Here is a 21,953-nt window from a genome sequence, read left to right as displayed (position 1 = left end):
CCAAATTCCCTACCTCCAGATATTCTGGGCTCCTGATGCATCTCTTGAAGCTACAGTTCTCTAATTTCATTTCAAGCTCCTTAAGATTAAGAGAAGGAAGAGTGAGTGCATCACTTGAGCAGGTACCATGGAGTAGGCAGGGTTTAAACTCATTGAGGCATTAGTTTCTTCTTTATGAAAATTGTCCAGTTAGAGCTTTTATATTAAGAGAATGTATTTGATTCTTGGACTTCAGTGTCATGCCTAATAGGCAGCCAGTGTTTCTCATTAAATCTAAATTGCTCATCTGAGATCAGTATTAAGTCTTCAGAAAACTGTGTTGTTTGCTGTTTGGAAAATCACAGATTAATTACTTCATGAAAGAGCCTGGTAAGAAGTAAAGCAACCCACAGGTCATCTAGGCCCTTGCCCACCTCTAGAGCTGGGAAAAGACTCACAGCACACTTAGTGGGGGCACAATAAGGCATCATATGGGAGGAAATAGGTGTTCCCATGAGACAAATCATGTTTTGCCAAGGCATTGAATTGAAAAATAGAAAAAATGAAGCATTAATAGGGTTTCAAGCTTAGCTCCTTCAAGAAAGGCCATTGTTCATGTTGACAGATGCTTGTCAACACTTTAAAAATATTATAAACCTTATTCTTGTGTTCATTCTTGGCATGTGACTCAAACATTGTGTCCTGTGCTATTTTCACCATGAACTATCTGTGTATCATTTACTTGCAGGAACATTTTATTTCTTCTATTAGGTGCAGGGTCTCTGTTCTAGTGCCTAAGTGTTTGATCCACTTTGAGTTGATTTTTGTGCAGGGTGAGAGATAGAGGTTTAATTTCATTTTGTTACATATGGATTCCCAGTTTCCCCAGCACCATTTGTCGAAGAGGCTGTCTTTTCTCGATTGTATATTTTTGGCACCTTTGTCTAGTATGAGATACCTGTATTTATGTGGGTTTGTCTCTGGTTTTCTATGTTGTGCCATTGGTCTACATGTCTATTTTGGTGCCAATACAATGCCATTTTTGTTACTATTGCTCTATAGTATAGTTTAAGGTTTGGTATTGTGATACCTCCTACTTCACTCTTCATACTAAGGATTGCTTTGGCTATTCTGGTTCTCTTATTTTTCCAAATGAATTTCATGATTGCTTTTTCTATTTCTATGAAGAATGTAATTGTGATTTTAATAGAATTGCATTGAATCTGTATAACACTTTTGGTACTGTGGTCATTTTGACAATATTAATTCTGCCTATCCAAGAGCATTGGAGTTGGAGATCTTTCCATCTTCTAAAGGTCTTCTTCAATTTCTTTCTTTAGTGTTCTGTAGTTTTGATTGTAGAGGTCTTTCACCTCTTTTGTTAGATTGATTTCCAAGTATTTTATTTTTTTGAGGCTATTGTGAATGGGGTAGTTTGCTAATTTCTTCTGCAGTGCATTTGTCGCTTATGTATAAAAATGCATTTGATTTATGGGTATTGATTTTATATCCTGCTACTTTACTGAATTCATTTGTGAGTTCTAGAAGTTTTCTGGTGGAATTTTTTTGATCTTCTAAATAAAGAATCATGTCATTGGCAAATAGCGATAGTTTGAGTTTTTCTTTTCCTATTCATATACCTTTAATTTCTTTCATCTGTCTGATTGCTCTGGCTAGAGTTTCAAGGATGATGTTGAATAGAAGTGGTGAAAGAAGGCATCCCTGTCTCGTTCCAGTTTTTAAAGGAAATGCTTTCAATTTTTCTCCATTTAAAATGATGTTGGCCATGGGCTTAGCATAGGTAGCTTTTATAATGTTGAGGTATGTTCTTATTATCCCTAGTTTTTCTAGTGTTTTGAATGTGAAGAGGTGCTGTATTTTGTCATGTGACTCTTCTCTTTTAAGCCTATTGATGTGACATATTATGTTTATTGATTTCCGTATGTTGAACCAACTTTGCATTCCAGGGATAAAACCCACTTGATTGTGGTGCACTATCTTTTTAATATTTTTTTTATGTGATTTGCCAGAATTTTATTGAGAATTTTTGTGTCTGTGTTTATCAGGGATATTGGTCTGAAGTTTTCTTTCCTTAATGTGTCTTTGTCTGGTTTTGGTATAAGAGTGATATTAGCCTCATGGAATGAGTTTGGAAAGGTTCCCTCATTTTCTATTTCATGGAATAATTTGAGGAGTATTGGTGTTAATTCTTCTCTGAAGGTCTTGTAGAACTCAGCTGAGAGTTCTTTTGGTCCTGGGCCTTTCTTGGTTGGTAGGCTTTTGATGGTGTCTTCTATTTCATTGCTTGAAATTAATCTGTTTAAATTGTGTATGACCTCCTGCATCAGTTTGGGTAGACCATGTGATTCTAGAAATTTGATGTATGACACTCTTTAAAGTGGACAGAAGCCCTTCCCAAATTCCCTTCTGCCGATCCCCCACAAGGATGATGAGGCCTGCCTGCAAGTTTCCATAAAACTCTGTACTTTAATAGATCATAACACTTATTAGAGGGTATTATAATTTTTTATACTTGTTTGTCCACCACACAAAGGGAGGGTCTATGTCCTTCAATTCTTATGCTTCTTATTTAGTACAGTTGCCCCTTGGTGTCCAAAAGGAATTGGTTGCAGGACCTCTTCCCTGATACTAAAATCCACAGATGCTTAAGATCTTATAAAATGGCACAATATTTGCATGTAACCTATGTACATCCTCCTGTATACTTTAAAGCATCTCTAGATTATTTATGATACCCTATATAGTTTATAATTCTTACAAATAAAATGTACAAATATTAATAATATTTTGGGTGGATTTTAAAGGGACAAGTAGAATTGCAACAGGTGTAGATGTTAGGGAAGACATATACTCTTGTTTTTAAACTCATACTTGAAAGTTACAGAATTCCTTCAGAGATGTGCAATTTGAAAATTATATAGAATTCTTATCTTTATGTCTGCAGGGAAAATCAAGTATTTTAAAGCTGAAATTTTTATCTCATGGAACATTGGTAAATATTTCTTTTTAAGATTTAAAAGGGGAGGACTTTAGAATTTAATCATATGAAATTAATGTTAACCATGAAAACACATTTCTGCAAGAAAATTTTAAGCTATTTTGGTACCTGAAAATAGACTTCAGATCTTTTTCAGAATGAAAGGTTATCTAGATCAATAAGATGTTTAAGAAAAGCTACTTTAATGACAAATCACATTTAAAGTATGATGTATAGAAACATCAAAGAAATGCATAAACATCTACCTAACCATGTAAGATATCCCCGGCTTAGTGGCAAGATCAAAAACCTCAAAATTAATGACCCTCAGCCTGTCCATGTCTGCAGTTAGCAGATTTCACAACCTGGGAAAGTCCATGAATTCAATTTTCTTGTTGATGAAAAGTGATTATGTTAGAACATCACCCCTTGAACATTATTGTGCCCACAAGTCACCTGCAAATCTTGTAAAAGTGCAGGTTCTGAATGAACAGGCCTGGGACCAGACCTGAGATTCTACATTTCTGACAAGTTTTGGGATGATGCTGTGCCTATGGCTGTTGACCTCACTTAGGGTCACAAAGGATTAGAAGTCTTTTACAGGTGTCCTGTTGCACTAGGGACCCAGGTAAGCCTTCTGGGTTCTAGTGTGAAAACTTTCTCTTCAGATATCAACTAAATGATGGTTTAACTACAGAATCAGTATAGAATTCCTTCTTATTGATGGTGCACAGTGCTTTTCTTTCTTTTTTTTTTTTTTTTTTTTTTTTTTGCCACATGGGATTAAAGCAATAGTGGGTCCCCCTGGATATCTTTGGCATACAGTATATTCTCTTCATTCCCCTATATAAGTGCCAGAATTGGTGGTGTTTAAATTCCAGTACATAGTGGAATATATTTCTTGTACTTCAGGCTCTTTCAGTAATTTGGCCAGTAGTTATGCATCATTTGTCAACCAGAATTTCTGATTATTTATTCATTCCTTCTCTGTGTCAAAGACTATATAATCCAAGATGTATCATTATTATTTATTTTTTAGATGAGGACACTGATACTAAGAGAGATATAGATGAAGTCTAGGGTCACCCAGCCAACAGGAGAAGCTTACATTCAAAGCTTTGAATATAAGTCTTGCTGGTTCCCAAGCATTGCTGTCTGCTGTATCACACTGCTTTTCTGTGGAGGCATAAGGATGAAAGAGGGAGGCTCAAAGATGTGCATAGTACATTGTGGGTTTCAAGAACTTTTTAATACAAGAGCAATAAGAGATGAAACAAAGCAACAGAGAATAAAGTGTCCCATGACTGTGCCAGAGGTCTTATGAGAATTCAAAGAAAGAGGAGATGGAAGAGGAGGAAGGCTTCCCAGAGAGGAGAACTCTGAGTCAGGTCTTGAAAAATGAGAAGAAATTGAAGGAGTTAGAAGAAAGTCTAATGGGCAATGGAGACAGGAAGAATCCCTTTCCTTCAAACCTTGAACAATTTCAATGGCTTTTAGGACAAGAAGTGAGTTCACCATGACAGTTCTTTAATGCCAAATTGAAGAATTTGAACTTCATTCTTTTATCAGTGAGGGGAATCTTTCAATGTTTTAAAATAATATATCAGAACTGTTCCATAAAAGGAATAATAAATCAGAGCTATAGGAGATGAATCTAACAACTATAAATGTGAGAAGCTGGAGCAGGAAGATAAGAAGGTAGATTCCTCATGAGCAAAATGAGAATAAAATAGTAAATAGTGCCTAGAATTGATTTGAAAGAATTAGGTGAGATGCATATATAGACTATTTGAAACAGTGCCTGACACACAAGTGTTCAAAAAGTGTGAGTTCTCATTACTTTGGGACTCTAACCATGAGGGTACAGGAGCCCAAATTCTTCACTTATTTACATTTAGCAAATATTATAGTCAATTCTTCACTTTTAGTGTCAGGCACATAGAAGGTACTGTCAGACTTTTGTTGGTGGTGTCACCCTTATTTTCCTCTCCATTCTTCTTCCAGTAGGTGTGTATTTGTGTGTGTGTGTGTGTGTGTGTGTGTGTGTGTGTGTGTGTTTTAACATCAGGGAAACACTGTGACTCTCCTTTGACTTAATGTTGCCCCGTTGCTTGTATCAGTCTTTCCTCCCATAATTTTACTGCAGTCACTACATGAGAGGTCTTCCTGAGCATGCCATCTGCCTCTAAGACCAATATGAAGGAAGGGCTATAATTCTTAGAATAATTTAACAAAAAATGGATGAGTCTAGGTTTTTTAAGAAAAAGAAACTCAAGGTAGACATTCTCTGCAGAAGAATTTCATTGGAAGTGCACTTGAGATATGATACAACTTTGAGTTTTCATAAGTTAGTCCTCTTCTAAAACACTGAGAATATACAAATGTAAAGTATATATTTGATATCTTCAAGTAAGATGAAGTCAAATCCAGAAGAGGAAAAAAAGAAGAGAAGACATGGTGGGAAAGAAGAGGGATAAAGCAGACATCAGAGTTCCAGGTTGCTATGCTTTATCCTCACTTTGTAGTCACATATCCTTGTGTAAATCACTTTGTTTCTCACATGTAGAATAAATAGGTATTAATCAAATAAAAACCATGCCAAAATATCATAATACAGGATGGAAAAGGCCACAGAGCTATTGTGTTTTTGAGTTACACATAGAGAATTGCATCACGTATCATTCTATAACTTTAAAATAAGCATGTTAAATAAAATTAGCATTTATCCCACTCAAGGAATCACAGAACAAGATATATGCTGGCTATTTGCTGTGGTCATAAAATACTCTCTTGGTATCCACATGTTGAGTGCATATAGAGTTTGTCACTTCCCAGAATCATAAGTTCTTAGTTGAAGGAAACTTCCCCACCAACCTATGACATTTCCCATCTGGTTGACCACTCTAAAATTGAAAACTTCTAAGGATTAGGACCTTCTAGTATTGATAGTAGCCCCTTATATTTTTATGCTTTGAACTTGAGTTAACGTTCTATTCATATTGCGAGTGAGAAGGGAAGAACTATCTTATCATACTCTAAGTGTTTCATTTACATAATCTAACTTAGCCCTCATGAGACTTTTATGAGTCTGACCTCAATTCTATAGATAAGAAAACTGAGTTGCAGAAAAATGAACTTACTTTATTTGTCCAAGTTTATATAGTAAATACCAAGCAGAGCCTGACTTTGAATACATGCTGACTTGATTACAAGGGCACAGTTCTAGGTGTTCCAAACCTTTATTTAAGAGCTACTTAAAAATATTTGGAGCATAATGGCATCCTTTGAAGATCTTATGAAATCCAAAGACCTGTGCTCTAGAAAAGTGAACATATGCTCATCATTTTGCATGTAGTTCCAGAATTCCAGTGGAACACGGGTCACACATTATTAATAACACCCATGCTCTATGTTCATCAATTAGAACACAAGCTTCATTAGGACAGAGATCACATCTGTTTTATTCATTGATCCATTCCTAGCACCAAGAACTTTGCTTGGCACAGAATAGGTATTTATTAAATAGTTGTTAAATGAAAGGAATTCCAAATGCCTGGGCCCATTTGCCTAGTTCCTTAAAGCAGATGCTAGAAAGTAGGATTAGGTGTTTGCCTCTGTGCAGAACTCACCAAAACTATGGAATGACTTCCTACCTCTGACCATAAGGGACCTCCAGGGAACTTCTAGATCATAGTTTGTGAAGTTATGAGCCAAGTTTTTTTCATTTTGTTTCATTTTGCTTTTTCATTTTCAAGTCATTTTCTCTTCTCTACCCTGAGAAAAGGATAATATTGTTAATAGTTCCTTTTAAAATTGGAATTTGAAGTGCATTAGTACTTGAAAGTATTTGAATAAAAAATGTTTAGACTACTTTGTCCAAATTGTTCCTAGTATCACCACTGTATTATGTAAATGGATTTTGCTCATTATTGTGGGATTAGAACTTGAAATTGCCTCTGTGTACTTGTGAAGCTGACATAAATATCCATTCTTAGGAAATAACTGGAAGGATATTATGGGGTACTATCCCAAGTTTGAAAACAAGGAATTGCTTCAAAGATAATTTCCTGATCTCTATGTCTGATATTGGGTCTGTGCAGTTGAAGGTTCTTGCTATATTCATGGAACCATTTCCAACAGGTAGCATTCAAGAAGTGATGTACAAATTATCATACTGTTCTCTATGGAGGTATGTACAAATATTATGCATTAATGAAAAAAATCTGTCCGCACATCTCCACCCCAATTTCCTTAATTCTTTGATATGTAAATTTGAAAACCAAGCAATCATTCTTTTGACAGTGAAGTTCTATTACAGGAGAAACCCAGAAAAAGATATTAAACTGTGGAAAATAGACAATGAGGCTCTATTTCTCTGAATCGAAACAACCAGGCAATTGGATTAATTTAGCCAAGCATTAAATTGAGTCAATAAAAAAAATCAGCCAAAAAAGCAAAAAAAAAAAACAAAACAGAAATGAGAAGTCATACAAAATTCTTTTTCAACTACCTTTTTGTTTCTTGGCTTAGATTTTGACCAGTTGACATAAGGAGTGTAAAAGGAACTGACAATCACATATACTTGATCTGTTTATGCATATGAATATATACCAGATATGTGTGTGTCCGTATAAATACATAGGAACTGTTCTGTAGAAAGGGAAAGAGACCAAACTAATTGAAACAATGATAAAGTAAAATGATAAAGTCATTATTTGGTGTTTTGCAACAAGAGAGTAAAGTGTTCCAAGGTGACATGATCAAAGTGGCATCCTGAGAAGCTCAACATTCTGTGGTGTTCAGGGTAGACAAAGGAGGAAGTAAGACTAGACACAGACGCTCAAGGAGGACAACTGTCAGAATTCTCTAGGCAGGACAGCTAGCCCTATGGGATGGAGGCAAAAATGCAAGAAGGAATGGATACGAGAGACTTTTAAAAAAGGAATAAATAGACCCTTTCATTTTCTCTTTCTTGGATATAATTGTTTTGAAAACTGAAGTTTTGCCTAACTGTGTGAAGCACTAAGGGAGTTCAAGTCATGTAAGACAGTGTCTATGATCTTTGGGCAAATTTCCTTGTCTCTCTGTCATCCATCTGTGATGCACAGAGGCAACTGGAAATATACTGAGGCCACCGCTGCTTCTTCACATTTCTTAATGTAAAGTGCTGGTTAGCCTGGACCCCCTCATTATGTAAAGAATGCAATTAGTCACATGACAGAATATTTGAAAAATGTAAATCTAAGAAACATTACCCACATTTCTACCATCCTGAAAATGGCCAAAATTATCTTAAACATTTTTACTAAGCATTTTTAAACTAATTTCTAAAAATTTGTGGTCATTGAACATATTGTACCATTTTGTATTTGCATTTTTTACGTACAATACACTGATTGATTAATGGTCCATCCATATTGACAGCAAGCCAAGGTCAAGGATATCACTTGAGACCCCTAAAGTCAGGGACTGAAAGAGAATATTTTAAGTTTATTGTAGACTGAGAGTAGCTTTTGGTATGTTCTGCCCTGTGCAGTGAACACATTTTTGATATTCAGTAAGCATTCTCCAATGATTGATTAGAATTGAGTCATCTTGGTGGAGCACAGTAAGAAGAAGGTAACCACGCCTGGCTATCTGTGCTGTACTTGGTCTGTTTAAACAGGTCTGTGTCATAAGACATAGTGTGATTATGGCTGTGCTCTGGGAGGTTGGCCAGAGGCCACTGCGTGCTTTCATAATCATCAAGTTCTGATGATATAAGAAATCTCAGGAGTGTCTCTACATAGTTATACACACATATATATTCTTTAATATAAAAGAACTCCCTTAGAAAGACTGCACAAAACAGGCACAACAATGGATGAACCTGGAGGACATTACGTGATATGAAATAAGCCAGATGTGGAGAGACAAATACCACATGATCTCACTTACACATGGAATCTAAAAAAAGAGTCAAACTCAGAAGCAGGGAGTAGAATGGTGTCTGCCTGTGCCTATGGAAAGGGTTGAATGGGGAGATATGTAGGTTAAAGGGTACAGACTTTCAATTGTAAAATGAATAAATTCTACAGATCTAATGTATAGCTTAGTAACTATAGCAAATGATACTGTTTTGTTTACTTGAAATTGATAAAAGAGCAGATTTTTAAGTGTCCTCATCCCCCCACCACCACACACTATACAATGACAACTATGGGTGGTGGTGTATGGATTGATTAATTTGTGGAAATCAGTATATGGTATATACCTGTATCAAGTCATCATGTTGTATGCCTTAAATATTAACAAGTTTTATTTGTCAAGTAAATATTTTTTAAAAAGCACAACAGCCAAGGAATAATCCTTTCTTCCCTTAATTCAAAGAAGCACTAGGATGAGAAACCTTCAAGGAAAGCTCCTATGGGTTTAGGTTTAGAAACCTGCTTTGTCTAAAAGTAGAGTTGTACTGATTTTGAAAAGACTGTTAGATAAAATTTAGTTTGTTCCACAATTCCAGAGTACTAATGGAGGGTAGGTTTGGGGGGACTTGACACATTGGCTGTAGATCTGAGCCTTCTCAGAAAACCACACTTCCTTCCACTCAAGCCTACAATCCCTAACTTCAGTTTCCTTCTTGAGTTATTTCCTTTATTTAATATAGTCTTTCTCCTAAAAGATTATTTCCAGGAAATAGCCATCCCTATCTCCCACATGTAGAACTCTTGGTGGGGAAAGGGAGGTTGAATCAAGAGGAGCCTGGGTAGAATATAGCCTTCTAACTTGAGTTTTAGAATCTTAGAAGCCTCTACATTATGGTTTAGAAATTTTTGAATAAGAAGGGGTAGGAGAAAGATGCAAATAACATGGGTGAGTTGGTGGCATTGTTTCTATTTTGACAAGACACTAGCAAATATCATATTTTCATCACACCAAATTACCTTTAGTTAAATTATTCCTCCCAACTCAGAAGAGGAAGCCCCCTTGCTGCTCACCTTGAAGTCCCAAAATTTATATTCCTAATCACCTTCAGAGTTCTGCTGAAATCTAATTCTAGACCTCTAGAGGGACATTTTGTTCTGTTCCCCTTGTATACTCTTAGTCTTCCTCTTTTTATGGAATATTAATTAATGTTTTTGTTCTTTCTACTACTTTCCATTCTTTGAGGTACAGGTTGATAGATAGCCTTCTATCAGGAATAAGGAGGAAAAAATGCTATCATGTTCTTTATTCTGCTGAGCTGTATTTACTCAAGAAGGCATTTGTGGTTTAAATATATAAAACATGAAATTACATTATTTATCCTACACCCTTATTCTTCCACTGTTTGTGAGCTGTGGATAGTTCCAAACTTTACTCAATGCCCAACTTTTACATGGATTCAGATAAAAAGGAATTAGATATAAAAATGGAGCAAGATTCGAGGTAAGAGGTCACATACAATCTTGATAATGGGGTACATTTCATTATGTAGTCCCAAACATTTACAAAACAGATAATGTAGAGAATAAATAATATATTTTTCCAAAAGATTGATCATAGGATTTGTTTAATGAGAATACTTCCATTTTATATTCAAATCAAAAAAACTTATGTTCAACAATAAGAAAATGTATTCATTGTTGCTCAAGATGGGGAAGGAGTTTATAGAATTCTATCTAACACAAAAGAGGGGAAGTCTCTAAGTGAAGACAAATTCCACCTTAGAATTTAAATAATCCCTCCTAGTATTCTAAGCAATCCTTTTAAAAAAATGAGCATTTGCTTTTATTTTCAATTGGCACAAAAAATTAGTAGGTTCTAGAAAATACTAGACAGTGAATTAATTAAAATCTCCAAATTATCAAAACAATCATTGAAGAGATATATATGAGCATGATTGGTAACCCAAATGCAACATGGCTTCACAAAGAACAAAAGCAGCTAAATAAATACAGCTTCCCATTTTGGTAATGTAGCAAGACTGACCAGTCCCAAGAAGACCATAAATGCAAAATGTGATCACCTTAGGAGATTTTGCCATGATATCACTATGGAAGCATACAGACTAGAAAACAAGCTATCTTAGAGAATTGCATCAGTTTGAATAGCAGTTCTGCAGAGCATAGATCAGTGGATTAAACTCAGAAGGAGCATCTGCAGAGGACAATTGAAGTTCTCTGTAACTGGCCCATTGAATTTCAACTTTTTAATTAAAGGCACAATAACATGCTTATAAAATTTGAGGCAGATACAAAGGTAAGGCAGATATCTACATTTTTCTGATACTTTTTAGCACCTGTTTGATGGCCAAAGCATATAGTTGTTGTTTTTTTTTTTTTTTTTTTAGCTATTAACCAACAAAGCAAACTATGTGTATTTAAGGCTCTTTCTGGAAGATGAAACCTTGAATTATCTGTCATGCAGTCTTTATCCAATCCAAGTTACTGTATGAACTACAACATTTATAATGCCTAAAATGTTTGCTTCCATTCCTCTAGAGAGTCTGAACTCTATCTTTGGAAAAATTCATATAATCCTCCATTGAATTATTTATTCAACCAATTATTGACTTCTTACTATGTGCCAGACCTTGTGGCAGACACTGAGTACAAATTGAATGAAACAGACATAGTCTAAGCAACACATAGGTCAATGATCAAATAGACATGTAATTACAAACTTGAAAAACTGCTAACGTGCACAAATGGTGTGTTGCTTCCACTTAGGTGCAGTGAACAGGAATGGCCTGCCTGAGGATAGATCAGTGAAGCTGATGAGGAAAGCTGAGGAACTAGTATTCCAAAGGGTTCCAGAAAGACAATTCCAGGCCGAAGAATAGCATGTACAGTGAGATATCTGAAAGTTAAGGAAGCAAGAGAGGAGACTAGTGAAAAACAGGGAATGGTAAGCAGGGACCTGATTGTTTAGGACCTGGTGGTCTAAGTAAGGAGTATGGTAAGCAGGGAAGTGATGATGAGTTCAACACATGGTTTAAAATATCATAAAGAGTAGCATGCTTACACCATATTTTTGGAGGCCCTCATAGAAATTACTTTTCCTAAATAATGCTTTGTTATGTATACTATTATTGAAAGATACAGTTAAGTTTTATTTTCATAGTCATTATCTTTGAAGATGCTGATTCTTTATGAGGACCCAGGAAAATCTGCCCAGAGGTTCTAATACCTGGTGATGTGTTTATTTTGCCTCCCTAATCTGGTTTTCATCTTATGGATATACTGAATTTTGTAATAGGTCTTGTTTTTTTTTTTTTTTTTTTTTTTTTGCTTTGTCTCAGAGGAATCTTAAACCACACTTTCACCTACCTCCAGCAAATGTACAGGGTTGTGTGGCTTCTATTTCTATAAACTGATTTCACCCTTGGCTTTTATTCTTTTCCCCCTTTACTTTACCTTTCCCCGAATTCACTAAGTTGTTTATTTTTCACTTTTTATACCATAGGTATTTTTGTTAGTCATCAAAATGAATAAGGTAGAAATAGATTTTGGGGGGAGAAAATCAGGAATTTGAAATATTTCAATAATTCCTGTAAGTTTAAAGACCTATTCTTAAGTTCAAAATTTGTTAAATACAGAATAGAGAATATTGATCTAACATCAGATTGTATGAAAATACATAAACAGCACACAGCTTAAGCATTTAGGTCAACTGTAAAACAGATAGCCTCCCACACAACACTTAATACATGGTATAGTGTTGAGTTTCTTTTCTGTCTTCCCTGAAAAATAATCCCTTGAGGGCAGAGACCATATTCTATTACCATTGTATCTTCCATACCTAATGCAGTGCTGTGCAGGCATTCAGTCAATGTTGAATTCATTAATAAGTAAACATAAAATTTAAAATAAACCCGCCATAATCCGAACTGATTCTGCAAGAGTACCAAAGCCTGAATATAGGAAGTATTCACACATTGTACTGTATATTACCATGCTTGGCCATATAAGGACCTCTAAACTTAGATTAGGTGCCATATTTTTAAAAGAATATTCATAAAATAGATTCAAAAGAGAGCAATCTGCTTGAGAAATAGTTAGAAGTTGTATGGTTTGATGATAAAGAATGCCTAGATTACAAAAGAAGATTCTTGTAAGAGACATGTTCACTTTCTTCAAACATCTAAAGGACAGTCCTGTTTCATTCCAAATGACAGAATTAGAGGCAGTGGATGGACATTATAGGGAAGAACTTTCTTCAACAGCTTTAGGTTCTCTGTGAGATAATGCACTCTGCATATGAAGGTAGAAAATCAATTGATCTCACAGGGGAACTGCAATAGTAGTTGATTGGTTACATTAGAAATTGTTTAACATCCCTTCTAAATTTAAGATGTAAAAATTTTATAATAAATGCAATGAACAAATAGAATCCATATGAGCATAAGAGTCTAATCTAATTAATGTGTTATGTAGTGACTGTTTATAGGTATTAATATGAAGGGGAAAAATACTAAAGAATTTTGTATCAGTCATGAAAATGTTTGCAAATGCAAGAGGATTTAACTGAGTCTCATGGATGGAAGAATAGAGAATCACACAATTCCAAACCTGTGAAACAACTGAGAAAAGTTGAAGAATTTTGATTTGGCTGGAATGGTTGGGTGTGGGCCATGGTACCAGAACAGGCCAGGCCAGATAATTGGGCATATGAGCTGAGCTGATATTTGGGTCCCCAGGGGATGGTATAAGAGCAGAGTATATGCTGTAGGAAGCCAATATGCAGTGGGCGGGAGAGGGAGGTTAACCAAAAATAATGGAGAGGGCTGAGATTGCAGCAATATCTGGACTCCAAATGGGAGCCATGGTCTGGAACTGGGGAGCTGAACAGAAGAAGATCCAGTCTGAACCTTGTCACAGATGACCCTGGTCATAGGTACAAGTGTTGGTATTGTTGTCTTGCCTACATTGGGCTTGCTGTACATGCAAATTGTGAAGGCTCTTTGCACAGAGTTGGGCATACATATCACAGCTGCTGGAAATCCTCCCAAACTGAGCCTCAAAGCCCACAGAAAGACTTTGTCATCAACCCACAACCTTTGGGTTTGTGTAATTTCAAAAGCAGTCTTCTGAATCCGTTCTGCATTTTTCTGCCTGCCACTTGTATCTCAAACATTTTCCTACTTGGCAGCACTACCTTGGCTCCCTCCACACAGACTGACTGTTGAGGAGGCTGGAATGTGTGTGAAGGAGTAGAAGGAGACACAGACAGATGAAAGACTAGTGAGCCATTCCTGGCTTCTGTAAAAGTGCTCCTAGCTTTCTGCCATGTGTATACAGGATTCCAATGAGCGCTAATCTAGGATCATCTATCAAAAGATTGGAACATTTTTAATACTTGAAGTTTTATTAAGAGATCAAATATTGGAGTTTGACTGTATTTGGAGTATTTACTTTGAGAGTGAATGCCATGGAAAAGGCAAGACCTGGGTAGAGCTAGCCTTGAGGATGTGTAGAAACCAGAGGAAAAAGAACCTATTCTGCAAAAAAAGAGTTGTCAAAGAAGGCAGGGATCAGGCTGTGGGTGTGCATGCTGCTGCTTCATTTTAGAATGAAGTTCTCAGCTATGGATTCTTCCTTAGGGGCCTGTGGCTGTCATTGATTATTCAAGGGCTGTTCTTCTTACTTTAGAACCCTCAGAACTCAGTAACCATGGGATTTTGGCCATTACACACTCATATTTCCAGTTAGATATTCCAGGATCACAAGCAACTAAGTAGGATTAAGATCATTCTCAATCTTTCTCCCCCAATTTTCTTTCCTATCTAATTTCTTAAGCACTTTTTCAGTGCCACAATTTTGCCTTCTCTTGACAGCAGAAATGGTCAAAATATCATAAGCTTGGAGACACACAGGCTCTACATTGACTTGCTATATAACCTGGACCATTGCTTCACCTCTGTGAACCTTTTCTTTTCCATAAAATAGGGTACTTCCAAAGGTCTATACTACTTGGGAAATATAAAATGGCAAAAACATGGTGAGCAGTTGCATGAATTTGTGATACTACTTGAACCATAAAATAAGACTTGGAACCTTGTATATGACATGGGGAGACAGAGTTCTTATACATCATCCTTCCTTGATTCTCTTATTAAACCATTATGGTTTTTCTTTTTAATTTTGAAAAATTAGACTTATTCTAGTTGCCTTTCTTTTAATCAGGGAATAAAATTCCTTTTTTTCTCTAATTTAAATTCAAAATGTGCCAGTCTATGAGATATGATTTCATCTGTTTACATGTCAAAGTGTACATATTTATGATCTTGATGTTTTCAGAATAAAAGACACCTTAGGACTTTAACACATTCATTATTATGCAAACAAAAGGACAATGTAATTTTTATTTTCAGTAACCTAGTCTTAGTATGCTTCAGTGCTTCTCAGGAAGAATCATTGTATTTATTTATTTTAATTTTTTTACATTGTATTAAACTCAATTAAAATTTTTTTATTGGTGGATAATAATTATACCAAATAGGATGTTTTGTTGTGGTATATTTGTACATACACATCACATAATTTTATTATTTTTTAAATGCAGTCAGGAAAACAATGAATTGCAAGATTGTCATTGAGAATGCCAGTCTTTTTTAAAGTGTTATTCACAGCTGTAAAATGACTACATATAATTTCCTGCCTTTTACTCTCCTTTGCTTTGCTTCCTGAAACACGTCCAAAGTCCCCATATTCTATGCCCTTCTCTTCCTTCACTGTCCACCCTTCTTCCATTCTCTTGTGGTGAAAAGGCAATAACTGGCAAGTTCCTGGCTAGAATGAAAGGTTTATGACAAGGACACCCTCAGTGTTGTTCTGCCAAGCCAGAAACGTGCACAGAGTGGCTGACAATAGAAGCACCTTGTTCAGATGGCAGCCAGTGCTGACTCTGTGAACTTAGCTAATGGACCTTCCAGGCATCTAATATTGCAATATTGTACTAAACCTTTCTACTATTCATGTCCATGCTTTTCTTTTACCAGTCACTAGATCTTAGATCTCTCTCACCTTTCTACAAAGGATGCTGGGGAACAAAAAAACTTCCTTCAAATCCTAAGTAAGAATAGAAAGTGCACAGTATGATCCAGTGCAACCTTCCTTTCCTTTTCTTCTATGATGCCAACCTGAAAACTAACACTTGCCTTCTCTTGTATAGTAATCACAAAAGGATCACAATTGCCATGACAATGTAGGTTCTAGTATCAGGATATCAAAAATTCTAGCCAGGAAAGATGTTAAAGCTGACTGCTGCCAAAGAGGCACAGTAACAAGAATTGAGGTCCTAATAGAAGTCCTGCTGCACTTTCAATTGAGAATTTCTCATTATTATACATGTATCAGTTTGGGTCAGCCAAATGTAAAAGCAACCTGGCCATATGCTTCTTTATCAAAGAAGTTTATGCATTCTGCCTAGGCTCATAATTTGATAACATGTTTTTCATGGACTTTTTTCTCTTTACATCAAACAATTATAAAGAGGAAAAGGGGGGGAAATCTAATTAATCCCACATGGATACATGGATATGACCAAATTGAATTACTAACAGTTTCCTTAAACACACATTCTGGTTCCCAGTCTGCACACATTGTGGACATAGTTCATCCTGTAAAGCCCTCCCCAGACTTCATTTATATATACATATCTATATATAGATATATATATAAATGTGTAAGAGTGTGTGTGTGTGTGTATCCAAATGTCTTCTTTGCCTGGCTTGGTAAGCATCATCCCAGTCAGAAATAATATTACTCACTTAGAATTGTGTTAGTCTTTTAAAAATTGCCTCTCACATGTGACCTTGTATTAATTTTTTGCATAATTTCTCTGTTGATCCACTATAGTAGGTTGGCAACAGTTATATTTGCAATTATTTTGCACCCTGTGTTGTAAATGCTATAGGTACTTCGCATTAGTATTTTGCTTCTTGGTGGTTAAAAATTGGGTAAATAGAAAAATTAAAGGTGAATGTATGGATGTTTAATAAATAATCTTTGTGTAATTTGCCTCTCTGAGTCTTATCTATAAGAGCCCATCAGGTCCCATAACTGAAGGGCAGGAATCTTGCATATTTTACTCCTTAAAGTAGAAGTAAAAAGTTTATTTTTCACTGAAAAAGTTTTATTTATTTCCTTCAATGAAGGTTGGTAGTTTATACTCAGTTGTTTGTGCTTATTTGAAGTCGTTTCTTATTTAAGACGTTTATCTTTTCTACCTTTTTTTTTTTTTTTTTTTCTCTCACCTGCTTGCAGCAGTCTTATAGAAAGCCAAGAAACTTTCTCTTAACTTTTGTAGACTGAAAGGTTTCCTATGCCCAGGGCTTGTATGACTCCAGGGTGTTTGTTGTTGTTGTTGTTGTTTTGTTTTGTGTGTGTGTGTGTGTGTGTGTGTGTGTGTGTGTTTTGGTTTTTTTGTTTGTTTGTTTTTGTTTTTTTCTCTCTCTCTCTTCCTTCTCCTTCTCTTTTAACTCTTTTAGTGCGTGCTGGATTTTTGGTGCTTCGTCAGCTCTGAGGCATGTCAAATAATTGTACTCGCTTTTAGCACTGCGTGGGGGATCCAAGCTGCTTGAACTGCCTGCCTCTCTGCGGAGCTTGGGGCCGACTGCGAACGTTCCCAGTTTTCTCTCATCCTCGGATTGGCTCCCGGAGGTCACGTGAGGGCTGGGGATTGGAATTCTGAGTTGTGGCTTTTGGCACTCCTTTTTCTTTTTAAAAATCGCTTGGTCTGTTGAGCTCTCCTGGGCTTGGTGCTTTTAGACCGAGGTTGGAGACAGTTGCAAACAGCCACAGGCAGACTGAGGTGGCGATAGAAAATCTGCCGAGATGTTCAGTCAGGTGCCCAGGACCCCAGCTTCAGGCTGCTACTATCTAAATTCCATGACACCTGAGGGCCAGGAGATGTACTTGCGATTTGATCAGACTACAAGACGCTCTCCTTACAGGATGAGCCGGATTCTAGCACGCCATCAGCTAGTGACTAAAATTCAACAAGGTGAGTTGCCGGTAGTGGAAGGCTGTTGCTAATTCTGATTTCTGTCGGCTCTGTTTCATGCTAATCCAGTTTTTTAAGTTATTGTTTTCACTTTACAATATATGGATTTCTACGCCACGCTGCGCGTTACTTTTAAAAATAACTTTATGCTGCAGTTTTAAGCAAACTGTGACAGCACTTTGCTGCCACATAACTCAACATAAAGTGCATAAAAAACTTAACGGCAGGACGGTGAATCATAAATTCCAAAACGTACGTGTGTCTACAGAACAAATGAGAAAGGTTTACTCAGTGTTTGTTTTTGGAGCTTTCTGCGGGTTCCTCAGGCTGGTCACTTTTAAAACGTGGGCACTTGTTTATTTAATTAGGGAGAAGACGGCGGACTAAAAGTCCACCCAGCCCAGAGTTCTTAGAACAATCTCAGTGAAGAGGGGAAAGTAAGAAAGCTATTCTTAAAACCACTGAGTTGACAACTAGAATCATATTCTCTTCCTGTTTGTATGTTTATATCAGGAGTTGCCACAGATCTGTTGATACTGTTTTTCTCATAAAGGATAAAAGTGTCTATTCACTTCACAAAAAATCCTGTGACCTGCACACAGAAGCACTAGCTTCCTCATGCAAACAGGAGAGAATATTGATTACAAGCTGCTAGATTTTTATTTTTTTAAATTCTTGGGGGATAAAACCTTGAAGTTTGGACATTTCTAAAACTTAACATGCTCCAAAAAAAGCTTAAAACATACTCCTCATAGAAGAGACCCTTAGAAAGTTAAGCCTCTAGCTCATGCCCATTTAAAACACAAACAATCAGTTAATAACTACCCCCGCCTGGACTAATAAAATGAATTATTCTTTTGGTACTATATGATTTTATCAGGAATTTCTAGAGCCCTTATAAAATTACCATTTCCATTTCAATAAATGAGCATAAGATTATATTGAATTTTTAGAGGGGAAGTTGAAATTTGTAATCTTGAAAATCTTATTGTAATTTTTCCAGAAGGAACAATATGTATTCTAGTGAGCAGCATTTGATGAGATTGTTTCCTTGGAAATTGGGATTTGTTTGTAAAGGTTCAGGAACTGGTTATGTGTGAAGGATACTGGTCCTACATACCGGTCTGATTTCAGGAAGGATATTATGTCATTCCATAAACTCTGTGTGCAGGTCTTGATTGAATAGAAACAAAAGTATTTCCCTGTGGTTTGATTTAAAAATACATTGGGCTTAGAATAAAAAACAGCTCCATTTTAGTTTTAGAAATGTCTTACAATAGTGCTTTACCAGATGCTATCATCTTTATGGACAAAGGGTTTAATAAATGTTTGATGGCAAACTATCATCTATAATCTATAAGTATTCCTCAGCATGCATGTAAAGAGCATGTCATTTTAGATATATCACATAGAATTCATTGCAATTTCTTTGAGGACCACCTTAGATATATTCAAAATAATTGATTTCATTAAGAAATTATTTATGTTCTTTTTGGATGAGGGTTGTTTTTCCTTTAAAGATTTGAAGATCTGAACATATTCATTATCATTGAAAATACACTCTCAAACAGACATATGGGCACTCTGTTTCACTTTTTCTAATTAGAAAATTTAAACATCCCCACCTTTTTATACTGAGCAATGGAAATTTTGAAGTCAATGAATACCTAGAAATTTAAAGTGAGACTTAAGATCATAGGGAAGCATAAAAAGAATTCCAACAATTTGGTGATTCAGAAATCATTTGTCAATATCATATTACTGTTTAATAAGATGGAAAGTAGAAGCAAAGTGATTTTATTGGGTTTACTATATAATATATTGTAAACATAAGACTGATTTTCTGTCATAATAGAGAATATTTGAGCATTCTCAATTTACAAGGCACTGCTATGAGAGCTTTCTATGAATTTTAATTTATTTTTTCCCTTGAACAAATCCTTGTAATTAAATTCTGTTTAGAGGTGAGAAAGCCAGAGTTACCTGGAGCAATTAACTTGTCCACGGTTACATTGTAAGAGCTGATATTTGAATACAGGTCTAATGCCTGTGATCTACAGTGCTGTGTAGTCTCTTGATTAGTTAGTACCTGCTGGCACAAGGTGAGAAGCTATTTTATCAACAAGCTAATCTTTCACTTAAAGTTTATCAAGCATATATTAAATTAATAACAGCATTATTTTTGTAATGTCTGTATTAATATTAGGAAATGACAACCACATCAAAAGTTGCTTTACTCTGCTTTACATCTTTCAAAGAAAATTTAGCATTACATTAATATAATTTGGGGCATCATTACTTATAACTTCTCATTACTGGTGGGAGAAGTACAAACAGGAGTAAGTTGCTCCCCACTGACCTCATTGTAGTGAGATAATCATTGAATGGCATGGACATGATTCAATAGCAGATACTCATGGGGAGGAAAAACAAGGAGGATAAATAAAGGAGTCTTTGATGATGCATAGGATCAGAATTAGTTACTCAAATCCAGCATGAATCTAAACGTGCTCATTGTAGGGAACATTCCGAAATATGCATGCATCATTTCTATAAGTCTTTTGTGTTGTTTATCTAAGTTCAATTAAGTAGAGAGGAGATCTTTAAAAAAAAAAGAGAACGAAGTGGTATATTGCCGAATGAAAGTTTATCAGAAGTCATACTGCTTTTAATTCCTACCCCCACATTCTTGATTCAATCAATAGGGAAATTGTTGCACGCGAGTGCGCACACACACACACACACATATGCACACACACAGAAAGAGAGAGAGAGAATAATAATGGTCCTTATTTCCCTCACTGGCAGGCACTTGGGAATAGAGAAGAGAGAAGTTGCTAAGGGAGTGGAGGAGAAGCATGGTGGTTCATGGCAAGAAAGAATTAGATTTTTTTTTCTATTTAAATTTGCCATCTTAACCATTTTTAAGTGTACAGATCAATGATATTAAATATACTCACAATTCATAATGTTTTGCAGTCATCACCACCATCCAACTCCATATAACTCTTTCCATCTTTCAAAACTCAAACTCTAAACCCTTTAAAGACTAGCTCCTTATACTTCCCTCTTTCCAACCCCTGGCAACCACCATTGTACTTTGTGTCTCTATGAATTTGACATCTCTATGTAACTCATATAATTGAAATCATATGGCATTTATTTTTGTGACCCATTTATTTTATTTAACATAATGTCCTTGAGGTTCATCTTTGTTGTGGCATTTTGACAGGATTTATTTCCATTTTAAGGCTGATAATAATTCATTGTATGTTTATAACTTATTTCTGAGTCTTTTTGATAATAGCTGTCCGAATTAATGGTTGTGAGATGGAAGAACTAGATTTCTATGTCATTATCTGAGAGTTGTGATCTACTGATACAAGAACACCATGTTAAATGTCTATACACACACACACACACTACAATCTGGAAAATCCAAATCCAAGCAGAGACATAAATGTGATTGCTTTCCTTGTGAATGAATTAAGTATCAGTTAAACTTTAAATTTTATTTTACATGCTTAGAAACGGCATGATGTGTCTCAGATTGCAGTAAAGTTCACTTTCTTGGAAAGTGGAAGCTGGAAAAAGGAGATGGGAAACCAGAATGTGTAGACTCTCTCTTCTCTCATTCTTTATGGTGGCAAGTTCCACAATTTCACTGGACCTTCATTCCTTGATGAAGTAGATGGACTATGATTGTACAGGTTTATTCTGGTTCTCATGTTGTAAAATTTTCTCTGTTGTTATGTCCATACTCCTTGAATAAACATAGAAACAAGGCAAACTTAATCTAATTTAATAGAACCTGCAAAGGAAACAGAGCAGTTTTACTACATGAAATCATTCAGTGGCTTCCAGTTTTTGTACTCCTACTACAAATTTGTGTGATGGAAGGGATGTCACAACTTCTCTGGAGTTTGTTTTCTTAAATCTTGGCTTAAACTATCTCTAAACTTCCCTTCATCTCTGAAATTCAAGAATTCTTTGATTGCAGCTATAACCT

At 35.8% G+C, this 21,953-nt stretch overlaps 1 protein-coding gene across 5 annotated transcripts in view; it reads left to right on the top strand.

The window, feature by feature from the left end:
• Stard13 (StAR related lipid transfer domain containing 13) overlaps positions 1-21,953 on the top strand; it is a 522,899-nt gene that overhangs the window by 328,528 nt on the left and 172,418 nt on the right. For 2 of the 5 annotated variants that reach the window (XM_047552398.1, XM_047552396.1), the window contains exon 1: positions 17,686-17,944. The exons of the other annotated variants lie outside the window; for them this stretch is intronic. In XM_047552398.1, coding sequence (XP_047408354.1) covers positions 17,776-17,944 — 169 coding nt within the window. In that variant the 5' untranslated portion in view covers positions 17,686-17,775. Of the gene's footprint in view, positions 1-17,685; positions 17,945-21,953 lie in introns of those variants that run through there. 5 annotated transcript variants of the gene reach the window in all.

This window comes from Sciurus carolinensis, chromosome 5 (assembly GCF_902686445.1).
Source record: "Sciurus carolinensis chromosome 5, mSciCar1.2, whole genome shotgun sequence".
Lineage (NCBI taxonomy): Eukaryota > Metazoa > Chordata > Mammalia > Rodentia > Sciuridae > Sciurus > Sciurus carolinensis.
The sequence above is the reverse complement of the archived record's forward strand: the minus strand, read 5'-3'. Positions and strand labels throughout refer to the sequence as shown.